This window comes from Pseudoliparis swirei, chromosome 23, assembly GCF_029220125.1.
Source record: "Pseudoliparis swirei isolate HS2019 ecotype Mariana Trench chromosome 23, NWPU_hadal_v1, whole genome shotgun sequence".
NCBI lineage: Eukaryota > Metazoa > Chordata > Actinopteri > Perciformes > Liparidae > Pseudoliparis > Pseudoliparis swirei.
Window position 1 is genome coordinate 17,439,541 of NC_079410.1, and position 11,709 is coordinate 17,451,249.

The 11,709-nt window shown below is 47.5% G+C and overlaps 2 protein-coding genes across 4 annotated transcripts in view; one reads left to right on the forward strand and one right to left on the reverse strand.

Moving 5' to 3' along the window:
• The first annotated feature begins 1,361 nt into the window (after positions 1 to 1,361).
• On the forward strand, positions 1,362 to 9,238 carry ap5z1 (adaptor related protein complex 5 subunit zeta 1). 3 transcript variants are annotated; one of them, XM_056406626.1, is made up of 18 exons: positions 1,362 to 1,454; positions 1,890 to 2,027; positions 3,331 to 3,511; positions 3,752 to 3,902; positions 3,989 to 4,101; positions 4,577 to 4,751; positions 4,903 to 4,956; positions 5,672 to 5,812; positions 6,011 to 6,048; positions 6,530 to 6,692; positions 6,813 to 6,991; positions 7,122 to 7,264; positions 7,376 to 7,494; positions 7,659 to 7,786; positions 7,874 to 7,971; positions 8,044 to 8,176; positions 8,290 to 8,504; positions 8,583 to 9,238. In XM_056406626.1, exons 1-18 carry the CDS (start codon positions 1,414 to 1,416, stop codon positions 8,833 to 8,835), a joined length of 2,463 nt encoding a protein of 820 aa, XP_056262601.1. In that variant the 5' UTR covers positions 1,362 to 1,413; the 3' UTR covers positions 8,836 to 9,238. The 3 variants fall into 3 exon arrangements, with proteins under 3 accessions (XP_056262601.1, XP_056262602.1, XP_056262603.1); XM_056406627.1 differs by having other exon boundaries at positions 1,929 to 2,027; XM_056406628.1 differs by lacking the exon at positions 4,903 to 4,956.
• Positions 9,007 to 11,709, reverse strand: part of mmd2a (monocyte to macrophage differentiation-associated 2a) — a 7,348-nt gene continuing 4,645 nt past the window's right edge. Inside the window, exons 4-7 of the mRNA XM_056406629.1 lie at positions 11,699 to 11,709; positions 11,509 to 11,610; positions 11,286 to 11,355; positions 9,007 to 10,547 (exon numbers count right to left, since the gene is read on the reverse strand). The exon at positions 11,699 to 11,709 is cut by the window's right edge and continues 64 nt beyond it. Of these exons, the coding sequence (XP_056262604.1) occupies positions 10,347 to 10,547; positions 11,286 to 11,355; positions 11,509 to 11,610; positions 11,699 to 11,709 (384 nt within the window). The 3' untranslated portion in view covers positions 9,007 to 10,346. The remainder of the gene's footprint in view (positions 10,548 to 11,285; positions 11,356 to 11,508; positions 11,611 to 11,698) is intronic.

Consider the following 11,709-nt stretch of genomic DNA (forward strand, 5'->3'; position numbering starts at 1 on the left):
GAGAGAGAGAGAGAGAGAGAGAGAGAGAGAGAGAGAGAGAGAGAGAGAGAGAGAGAGAGAGAGAGAGAGAGAGAGGAGGCGGGCGGTGTGAGCTCGGATGAAAATAACAGGTTTACCGCAGAGAGGTGAGGAGGAGCGAGCGCACCCTCCGCTTCTGCAACCTGCCTAACAACATGTGGTTATTATCATAACATATGAAGTTACACTACTGTACTGTTTTTAATTTAAGATTACATCAACAAAACAAATATACAAATCACTGAAGCAAACAATATAAACAATATCGTATATATAACACATAGCAAGCATCAGAAATATTACACATTAACAAAAAACTAAAAGTAAACAGAGCTAACCTATTTGGTTTGAGTGATGTTTGAACAAGGTTATTAATCACTGATCTGAAAAGTCCATCAGTGTGAATGTTGAGTGAATCTCCTGGAAGACGTGGTGTTCTGATTCACTCACAGTCAGCTCAAATTCAATGATTATATTCATAATTTCACAACATTAAAACTGTTATTAAACTAGACCCTTGAAGGTTCTATTCCACTTCCACAGGTGTGTTGTTCACGAGGACCTCGGCTATGTCCGTGTGTATTTTCATGAGATTTTACTGTACAGTTGTTGAGAAAGCAAAAGAAAAAGTTAGGTAACAAGAAATAATGATGTTTATAATTCCCCAATATAAAAAAAAAAAAACGCAGATCCTTAAAAGTGTATACAAATGACACTGATATGTTCTTCATGATGGCCTCTGCTCTGCTATGTCCATGGTTATTTCCATGAGATGTTACTGTTATGTTTTTGAGAAAATCAAAGTTAAATTCAGCTTTAAATTAATGATATTGATAATTTCTCAATAGTTGAACTTAATTTAAAGCAGATCCTTAAAATTGTCTATAAAAATGACACTGCTATGTTGTTCATGATGGCCTCTGCTATGCCCATGGTTATTTCTGTAGCGTTTTGAGGACCTTTGGGTCGAAGATTCCTCCAGTATCAATGAAGGTTGACATTCTGAAGCCATCTTTCTTTCCATTTGGTCCTCATAAGATTCAAACAAAATGCTACTTCGGGATAATTTGTATGACAGTAAAATGCACGTGTTCAATATAATTGTTAACATATTAAACTGTTGAATTCAAATTGAAGTATTCTAAGTAAAATATTTCCTAGAAGTGAAACAAACAATCTGGTTGTTGTTCGAACAATCATGGACTGGAGATGTTTTTACGTGATTTATTGCGTATTATATAGTAAGTGTGAGTGAGCTGCAGCTCCACCTCCGTAACTCAGAGAAGAAGGAACCAACGTGACGGTCATGTGCTTCCGTCAGGACGCCATTTGCGAGCGCACTGTTTACCTTTCACACACAGAGCATATCAGAGGAATGCGAGCCCGTCTCTCATCATGTACGCGCACAGCTCGGAGAGTTTAATCAAACAGGCCAGGTAAGAACACAATAACATAAATATAACGTCCTCCGCCGCCTGCAGCTAGTCTCCTCGGCTCCTTTCCGCTCGTTTCCTCTCCTAAGCTAACGAGGCTAAAGCTATGGTCTCCTGTCAAACCCCCATTGTGTTTTTTATTTTACGACTTAAACTTGTAATGTTTACTTTAACAGCTGCTCGTCACCTGTCGGGAGGCTCACATGTGAGTTCATTAGGGCACCTGGTGGGTTTATTAAACGTAAATCGCTGTAAACTGTCGAAAAGAAGGTGTTGAGTTGCACAACTGATGACCTCGTTAAAGGGTTGAGTAATGATCTCATACTGAGTTGATTTAATCCTGTGTCAGTGAAATGTTGAAGCAATACATCACATTAATATGACTAAATCATACATATTTTCAGAGATAAAACCAGCTGCACTGTGTGTCCTTTCCAGAGAGATTCAGGAGTCTGAGCTGCTGAAGTTTCTCAGCAGATTGGGGAAGCTGCTCCAGGGGAAGGAGCTAGGACACGAGGCCGTCGACTCCCTGCAGAGGCTGCACCTCATCCTGTCTGCTACCAAGTACACCAGGAAGTAAGCGGCACCACGGACACCATGCACAGGCCCTCTGTCCAGTTCCTTTCCTATGCACTAGCCCTCTGTCCAGTTCCTTTCCTATGCACTAGCCCTATCTCCAGTTCCTTTCCTATGCACTAGCCCTCTGTCCAGTCCCTTTCCTATACACAAGCCCTCAGTCCAGTTCCTTTCCTATGCACTAGCCCTCTGTCCAGTCCCTTTCCTATGCACAAGCCCTCAGTCCAGTTCCTTTCCTGTGCACTAGCCCTCAGTCCAGTCCCTTTCCTATGCACTAGCCCTCTGTCCAGTCCCTTTCCTATGCACAAGCCCTCAGTCCAGTTCCTTTCCTGTGCACTAGCCCTCAGTCCAGTTCCTTTCCTATGCACTAGCCCTCAGTCCAGTTCCTTTCCTATGCACTAGCCCTCAGTCCAGTTCCTTTCCTATGCACTAGCCCTCTGTCCAGTCCCTTTCCTATGCACAAGCCCTCAGTCCAGTTCCTTTCCTATGCACTAGCCCTCTGTCCAGTTCCTTTCCTGTGCACTAGCCCTCAGTCCAGTTCCTTTCCTATGCACTAGCCCTCAGTCCAGTTCCTTTCCTGTGCACTAGCCCTCAGTCCAGTCCCTTTCCTGTGCACTAGCCCTCAGTCCAGTCCCTTTCCTGTGCACTAGCCCTCTGTCCAGTCCCTTTCCTGTGCACTAGCCCTCTCTCCAGTCCCTTTCCTGTGCACTAGCCCTCAGTCCAGTCCCTTTTCTGTGCACTAGCCCTCTCTCCAGTCCCTTTCCTGTGCACTAGCCCTCTCTCCAGTCCCTTTCCTGTGCACTAGCCCTCTCTCCAGTCCCTTTCTATGCACTAGCCCTCAGTCCAGTCCCTTTCCTGTGCACTAGCCCTCAGTCCAGTCCCTTTTCTGTGCACTAGCCCTCTCTCCAGTCCCTTTCCTGTGCACTAGCCCTCTCTCCAGTCCATTTCCTATGCACTAGCCCTCAGTCCAGTCCCTTTCCTGTGCACTAGCCCTCAGTCCAGTCCCTTTTCTGTGCACTAGCCCTCTCTCCAGTCCCTTTCCTGTGCACTAGCCCTCTCTCCAGTCCCTTTCCTATGCACTAGCCCTCAGTCCAGTCCCTTTCCTGTGCACTAGCCCTCTCTCCAGTCCCTTTCCTGTCCTCATTGCATTCAATCTCCCAACTCCTCCCCCTCCCTCCACATGTAATCTCTGTTGTGATCTCACCTCCTCTGTCTTGCCCAAACGCACATTCACAGAGTTGAGCTTCTGCTTGCTTTGATTGGTGAACTCACGTCTGCTCCACGTCTCCTCTGATCGTCACAGGTTGCCCCCAGAGCTCCACAAGAGACTTAAAGCCCTCCTCTCGTCCCCTACGGAGCAGTTTCAGGTGATGAGCTCGGCTGTGCTCAGAGAGACAGTGCCCCCACCTGGCCAGGAAGTGAACTACAACCAGGACAACGTCCTTCAACTGAACAGTCATGCTGCCGCCCTGCTGCTCTCACAGGTGTGCAGTCATGTGTGTTGTTGTTGTTTTTCTGGCTTCAACCAGGTCTATTTTGAGAAATACATGAGATTCTAAGAGGCTTGTTTGTTGCCTCTTAAAAACACGGTGTTGATTTTGAGAAAATCCTTCAACAACAACAAGTTATTTCTATAAATTACAAGAGTAAAATGTAACATGGGTCGTTTTGGTCTGTGTTTTCAAATGACCCGATCTATGTCCCGCACACTTGAACCCCGACAGGCGGCATCCAGGGCCGATCTGTCGTCTCTCTGCGCTCAGCTCCTCCGCGGTCTGGAAAGCCGACCGTCGGAGGGTTCGGCCAACTCGCTCACGCACACCCTGCCGATGCTCAACGCCGTCCTCACGCGCAGCCCGGAGTGCCTCACCGAAGGTAACCGGCAATCCAATCGGTGATCAAGAAAATGTCACACGCCCATAAATCGTCTTCCTTTGACCTTCCCTCCGCCTGACTCGCAGATCACGTGACCCTGCTGAGTAAGAAGCTCGTTGATTGGTTGCGCTACGCCAGCATCAATCAGGGAGGCGGCGTTCCCTCCGGAGGGTTCTTCACAGGGCCCAGGTCACGACAGGTGAGCATCTTTCACATCCCGCCTCTGCTTTCGACTCTTTAACTCGTGTAAAAAGTGGAGAATATATTTTTATTTGTTTTCTTCTTATCGTCAAGCTTTACTTATTTGTTGTTTATTACCTTCGCATTGAAAATGCGGAAGGTAATGTCTTGATCGCCGTGTATTTATTTATTTATTTGTATGCGTGTTCCTCGCATAACACAAAAAGTTTTAAACCGAATCGCATGAAATTTGGTGGGATGATTGGTTATTATCCGGGGACCATTTGTTTCGATTTTGGGATCAATCGGGTCAAAGGTCATGGTCAAGGTCATGGAAAGGTCAACATCTTCTTTTTACCATAGCGCGGTCAATTTATATCCAATTGGCATGCAACTAATGCCAACATGTTCATAATTCAATGCCCAATCTTGTGATATGCGAAGGTATGCGCTCTACCGAGTGCCCGTTCTAGTTATCTTTATTTTTGTCTCAGCCGGTACCGACAGCGGAGCTGGATGGGACGGTGTCGGGGGACTTCTTCACCGTGCTGTGCGTGGGCCAGGGCTTCACCGAGGACCAGTGGATGAACGTCTACTCCTTTTCCATGCTCCGCCATTGGCTCCTCACCTACCACTCCGTTTCCATCGGCAACAACACAGCTGACACTGGTATGACCTTCCCACCAAAACAACAGAACCATTTAGCCTCCCGCCGCTCGAGAGGCTCTTCGCTTCACGTCATAGCGACAGAGGACACACGAGGAGCGTCGGCCTCAGAGCGTCGTTCACATCCGCTGCTCTGTGTTGTCATCTTCTCCAGCGAACAGGCTGCAGCTCAGCCTCTCCCTCTCCCTCTCACACTCCTTTTCTCATGGTAAGACATTTCGTGGCCCTTCCCTGCACATCAGCTCTACATCTTTTGGCTTTCGGGGCCTTGTTGCTCCTCCTTTTAATCTCCCGCTGAGTTCGTAATCGTGGCTGAATAATGGCGATGAATGACTAATAAACTGACGGTGGCCGCACGCGGTCGCTCACGCTTAAAACACGAGCTGTAAAGCTGCAGCTCATGTTGCTCGTGGTAAAGTGTGTTTTATGAGGAGGAAATCAGATTCTGCCTGTTGGTGAGTTTGATTGTTTGATCTCGACTCTCCTGTGAGTTCTTGGTCTTCAATCTTCATGCATAATTCAATCAAAGTACACTGTGTGTGTATATATATTTCCAAGTGTTACTTTCTCATCTTTCTAGAGGGATGCGGCAATGATTAACCAAATTAACCGATTAACTGTCTCTAAACCTTTCTACTTCACTCTGATCTAAACCGTCTAACGCGGCCCGGTGGAGTTTCCTTGAATGACAACAAAGTGTCTGATTATACAAAACGAGTCACTAAATCAAGTAATTACGGTGGCTAAAATGAGAAGTCCCTTCTGATTAGAGTTTCTTTGCTTTCCATAAATCAAGGCGTTTGTTGTGATTTCCACCAAAAGAAAAGAAACCTCGGATTCGTCAAAAGGGTTCTGAGTCGTGACCTCTCACCCCTGAGAGGTTTTGAGTCGTGACCTCTCAATGCTGATCTCCCGTGTTGCAGATGACCGGTCGGAGGTGGACGGGTCAGTGGTTTCCATGGTTTCAGCGACCTCGTCCTCCAGCCGGCTGCTGCCTCCAAAGGAGCGTCTGAGGGAGAAGGCCTTCCAGTACTGCCAACGCCTCATCGAGCAGAGCGACCGCAGTGAGTGTGTGTGTGTGTGTGTGTGAGTTTACGTGAGTGGATGTGTGAATGTATGTGGGTGTGTATGTGCGTGTGTGTAAGAGTGTATAAGTGTGTGTGTATGAAAAGGAGGTAACAGATAAGCCGTCCTGTGTTCTTGATTATCAGTACTTTGTATCTTCCTCATCGTTTTAATGTTTCTTCTTCTTTCCGTCTCAGCGGCTCACAAGAGGACAGACGCAGACCTGCAGAAAGCGGTGAGTCTGTGTAGCGATTATAAGCACCATTGAAATGGATGGTTCACACACACACACACACACACACACACACAGGTTCAGTTTCTCGAACTCAGCAACCTACGTGTCCTCATCGTCCTGTCGATGGACACTAATCCATGTTAAACACCGTGTGTTGAGACAAACTGAACTTCACTAATATTAAGGGGATAAAACCATCTCACCTGTTTTTCTGTTTGGTGTATTTATTATTCACAAGTCAAGTTGTGCCGTGTCTAATGGTTCCGTCTCTTCTGTCCCTCTGCTGTTACCAATTCACTGCATATGGAACGGCGAGTTTGGGAAATGTAGGAAAATTATAAAAAATAGAGTAAAAAGAGACTTCTTGAAGGATTGACACTGAAGAAGAAAAAAGTAAAAACACAGACGGACCGTTTTTTTCTTCTTCTCTTAATCCGACCATCGGGTTTCCTGATTGCGTGTGTCGTGTCTCCTCGCTCAGTGTCTGGTGGAGGCGGTGTGTATCCTGGACTGCGTGTGTGGCGAGGACGCCTCGCTGGTCTACCGGACGTTCCCGTGCATTAAGGCGCTGTTCGGCCGGCTCAGCTCGGACTTGTCGTTTGCCAGAGTCCTGCTGCCCATCGCTCAGTTCTACCTCAACCACGGTGTGTCGTCACATCTATACACACAGAAACTCATTCACACAAGCTGACGGTTCAGCGGCTCCATTCACTGATGACGAAAGCGCTTCATGATGTTTAACCGGTGTCCTTGTCCCTATCCAGGCGACATGGCTGCGGTGGATTGTGAGTGTGTGTGGACGCTGGTGTTTGGGCGCTTCCCGGCCGAGCTGTTCAACAACCAGTACCTGGCACACGAGCTCCTGCGCTTCCTTCGACTGAACCTTGAGAGCCTGCAGCTCCGAGTGCCGCGGTACTCCCACTCCTTCCCGAACCTGCTGAAGGTGAAAGAAAACCTCCAGACGGGGATATAAGGATCATTCTGAGTGTTGTAAACTCTACACACACACCTTCTGTGCACGTGACGCCACGTGAGGGATGCACGAGCCTTCTTTCATCCGTCTGTTTCTCCAGTTCTTGGCGTGGGACAGCCCGGCGGTGGTGGATGACTTTGTGGATCTGCTGCCCTCTCTGGTGACCGCTGGAACTGCAGTGGAGCTTCTCCACACTCTGCTGGACCTGCCCTGTCTCTCTGCCACACTGGTGTTGCAAGTCAGGTGCTCCCACACGCCAGAGCAAAACTCTTAGCATGTGTGTTTTTTAAAGTTCAAACTACCTAATAGACTGATTTAACACGTAGTGTGTGTGCGTGTGTGTGTGTGTTGCAGGTCAACTTGTTTGCCCATCTCTGAGTCAGGGGGGCATGGCCTCCTGTCACTTGATGCATTTCGAAGCCAATCTTTCCGAGGGCTTTTCCTCTTCCTGCTTCGAGGGGAAGCGGGTTCAGGTAACCACGGTTACACAATTAAAGACTTTAAAAAAAAAAGAATATTAAGGAATATTCCAAGATAAATGCTTTCATCTGATGTAGATAGCTATGACATTCAGTAGTTTAATGACTTGTCTATATGGTAACAGCAGCATTTAGTACGTGACTCACTTTTCTTTCAGGTGACACCATCGACCGACTGAGCACGCTCCATGAGCAGCTGGCGGAGACTGCTGATTGGCCGAGAGTTGTTCATTGTGCCCAGACTGTCCCCGTGCTGCTGCACATTTTTTTCAACACAGTCGTCGCGGTAAAGTTAATCACGACCGCAACTACTGAGCATTAACATGCTGGATGTTTAGTTTCAGCTCAACATTGTGTGTGTGTGTGTGTGTAGGTAGCTGATGAGAAGCTTTTAGCCCACTTGGTTCAAGTGATGCTGGAGAGAAGCAGCCTCCTGCTCAACATCCCAAAATACAATAAAGAGATACAGAGGTATACCAAAACGAGTGGTCTGCTGTATGTCTTTACCCTAATCTCTCTCTCTCTCTCTCTCTCTCTCTGCAGGGTGTTCAGCAGCCACCTGCTGAGGTTGTGCAAGCTCCACCCATCTCTGGTGGTGGACCAGTCTCACGAGCTTCTGGAGTTCGCTGGCGCCACAGCGAAGGTCTACAGCAAAGAGGAAATCTACACACACGTGGTAACGACCTGTTTGTGTAGTGTGTCTGCATGAGACCGAGGGTTTAAGGATCATACGTCAGCTAAATGAACCACAACCACCTGAGATGAAGTGTGTGTGTGCGTGTCGTTCAGGTGTGGGTGCTGGGCGAGTACCTCTCGGTGTCGTGCGACTCCCGCTGCTCCGTGAGGCTCATCACTTCCTGTTTTGAGACGTTGGAGGCGGTGCTGTTTGAGATCACTTCATCCGGCCCGCCGCCCGGAGCCGATTGCCCCGCCCCGAGAGTCGTCACCTCTCTCATGAGCGCTCTCGCCAAGCTGGCGTCGCGATCGCACGACCTCATACCCAGGTGAGATCACGACATGTTGTCGTCGCTCATACGGGCCCGTGCGACGTCACGTTAATTGTGCGTCTGTGTCCGGTTCAGGGTGTCTCTGTTCCTCTCCAAGCTGAGGACGGTGACCAGAGGCGGGCCAGTCGCCTGGTGCTCGGATGAAGAGGACCTCGTTGCCATAGTGACGCGCGGCGAGGAGTTGTGGTCGCTGCTGAAGGCTCCTGGTGTGGCTCAGAGCGTCCTGACCCCGCCCCCGCTGGTCACCACGCCCCAGTGGCACAGAGACACCAATGTGGCCATGCCGCTGCGACTGCGGGCCCTCACCAACCTCACACACTTGCAGTGATGCACACACACACACACACACTGACACGTTGTCATTTGAATTTGCACATTGAGGTTCCCCCATGAAATGGACACCCTGATTCCTCTTGTGTGATCTTTGGACATTATTATTTGATTGACACTTGATGTGATGAAACATTTTTTGGCACCCACACAATACACAGACTCCTCCTCGTGTAATAATATCATGATTATTCTTTAATTCAGTGAAAATACAATTTTACAAAATAGATCATCTGATTTTTTGTTTTGTTTTAAGAAAGAAGAAGATAAGCTCACTTCCTGAGTAAACGCCCACAGGTTAACCACGAGAGGTTTTGGGGAACCTGGGGGTGTGGTCGACACAGCGGAGAAAGAAGTATACAAATGAAGACTGTAAATATTAAAAATGGCGTCTGAAATGCCCCTGTGTAACTCTGTCATCTGAGGATGTAACGGGAATATTGTGTTGCTGATAGGAAACCGCTCAGAGTGCATCACTTAAAACAAACAACTCTCAATCATCGTCTTCTAAACAAGTCAACGCATACACGACCCACATAACATGACCCGGAAGACTTTTAGACTTTTCATCTTTCAAATAACGTGACGGTAAATTATGAAACTATTCTCTTTTTTTTGGGTAGATTCATATAAAGTGTAAATCACAAATGGACCACTTCTACTGAGGCCACGTATCCTTTAATCTGGAGGAGAAGCATCTCATCTGTTACTACATATCACCGCGTCGCCCAGCACGTAGGCCATAAAGCCGCCCGCGTGTTCGATGCCGTGTTCGAAATATCCCACGAACCAACAATTTATACCAAAAGTCAACGACGTAGTTTGAGGTACGTTGTGCGTTCCAGCTGCAGGGTGCGTGGATGTTGTGATCGTGAGGAGCTCATTGGACAAACTCAACCAACCAGCTGATTAATGCATGTAGAAAACGGGTTTAACACTAAAATATTGAATCATTTTAATTTGCCTTAAAGAGCCAGTGTGCATCATTTAGGGGGGGGGGGGCTGAGTCGAGCTCAGAACATGAGTGTTAGTTTATGGAGTGGAAGCGAGGGCGCTGATTTATATTTCTGAATTTTGCCGCTGTGCAAAATGGACAAAACTAAAATAAAGTCGGGGTTAGCACCAATGTGGAAGAGCACCTCACCTGGTTGTAACATGGAAGTGGGAGGAGTCAGGTAACCCGCGCTAGGTCAGCAGGTGAGGTCACAGACTGGACATCGTAGATTCTGTGACTGAGATGGTTGATTAAGGGAATGGGTTTGACATATTTAAAGGTGTATTTGCTTTCCGTCGGCTCTATAATTAACATGTTGACATGACTGATGGTCCCAGGTGTCACCTGCAGCTGTCGGGGCGGACCCCGTCAGCACCGTCCCTCAGGTGGAGCCTCATGAGTCAGATACGTCGTTGTCACTCCTGACCGAGACTCACTTTTCTCAAGTCAGTCCCGCGGTGTGGAACCGCGTGATGATGATGAAGATGATGATGCTCTCAGGTGAGAGCGGCTAGTCACCTTGACGTCTGCAGCGGCGGCCCAGGTAAGTACAGGTACCTCCAGATGGCGTAATAGTGACAGCACGCTCCCGCCGCCACGAAGAGATGCCAGATGGCGTGGGCGAAGGGGACGAGGCCATCGCTTTTGAAGAAGGCCGCGCCCACCACGTAGAAGACTCCTCCCACCGCCAGTTCACACACACCTGCACGCTCCACCTGTAACAGGTCAAACAGTCACATTAGTGAAGTTTTGGTTATTAAAGAATATAAAAGGTCAAACTAATAAAAAAACACTTTCCACAACATTTATTTGAAGGTGCAAACATTATATAGAAATACATGTAATAATGATCAAATAATCTTTATTGTTCTCTAATAAAAGAAGCTGTGGTGGAAGATTCTTAGTGACTTTAGTGACTTTTGCAAGTTTTAACTTGAGTTTTACTTTGAGATTGTTAATATTTTGTGTTTTACATTTACTGTTTCCCAAAGAACACAGATTTTTTGTTGTCAAATTGTGAATTCATCTGCTGTAGAAAATAATCCCCAATCATATGTTATTAAAATTGCAAATAAAAATGTAATATAGATTCTGAGCCATCAGTTTGACCGAAAATATAATAATGCAATAACAAATTTCTGATTCCTTTTTAAAGATTGACATCTTCCACAGGAACGAATGGGCTTGAGAACCACAGACAAGAACAGAATTGACAGACTAGAGATGTTTTGGTTTTGTTCTTTTCATGGAATTTATACACAATAATAAAAATAAGGACTATATATAATGTTTGTAGTATATTATATTACAATCTAATAAAAGCTACACTAACTGGAAGTGAAGCTAATGGGCGACAACGTGTCTGCTTCTCTAAATACGGACTCCTCCACCACAGCAGGAGGTCTGCTGCAGCGAGAGAAGCCTCGGATGAGTGCTCCTGTGCTCCTGCTCACCATCGACAGGATGACCAGGGCGGGGGCGACCCCCATCGCCACGTAGCCAAGCAACTCCACCAGCTTGTACCTGCAGGGAGGGAAACAGACGGCGTGAAAAGAAAAGCTGAAAAGCACAACACCTCCGGTCTGCTGCGTAATCCTCTGTGTCATCGGTTCTGCTTCAAACAGCTGCGCAGTGTTGGCTGTAAACACTTTGGAGGGGAAGGGGGGGGGGGGTTACCTCTCGTGGAAGAGGAAGACGTACATGGACCCAAAGAAAGCCATGGCCCATATCAGCCAGCGCATGTGGCACGCCCAGGGCCCCAGCTCCCTCAGCATCAGCCTGAGGAGGAGACACAGCAGGACATTCACTACCTGGGTGATCTGGGTACGTGGCCCGCGCGGGTCGACCCCTTGACCCCTTCACCCACCAGGGAGAGTA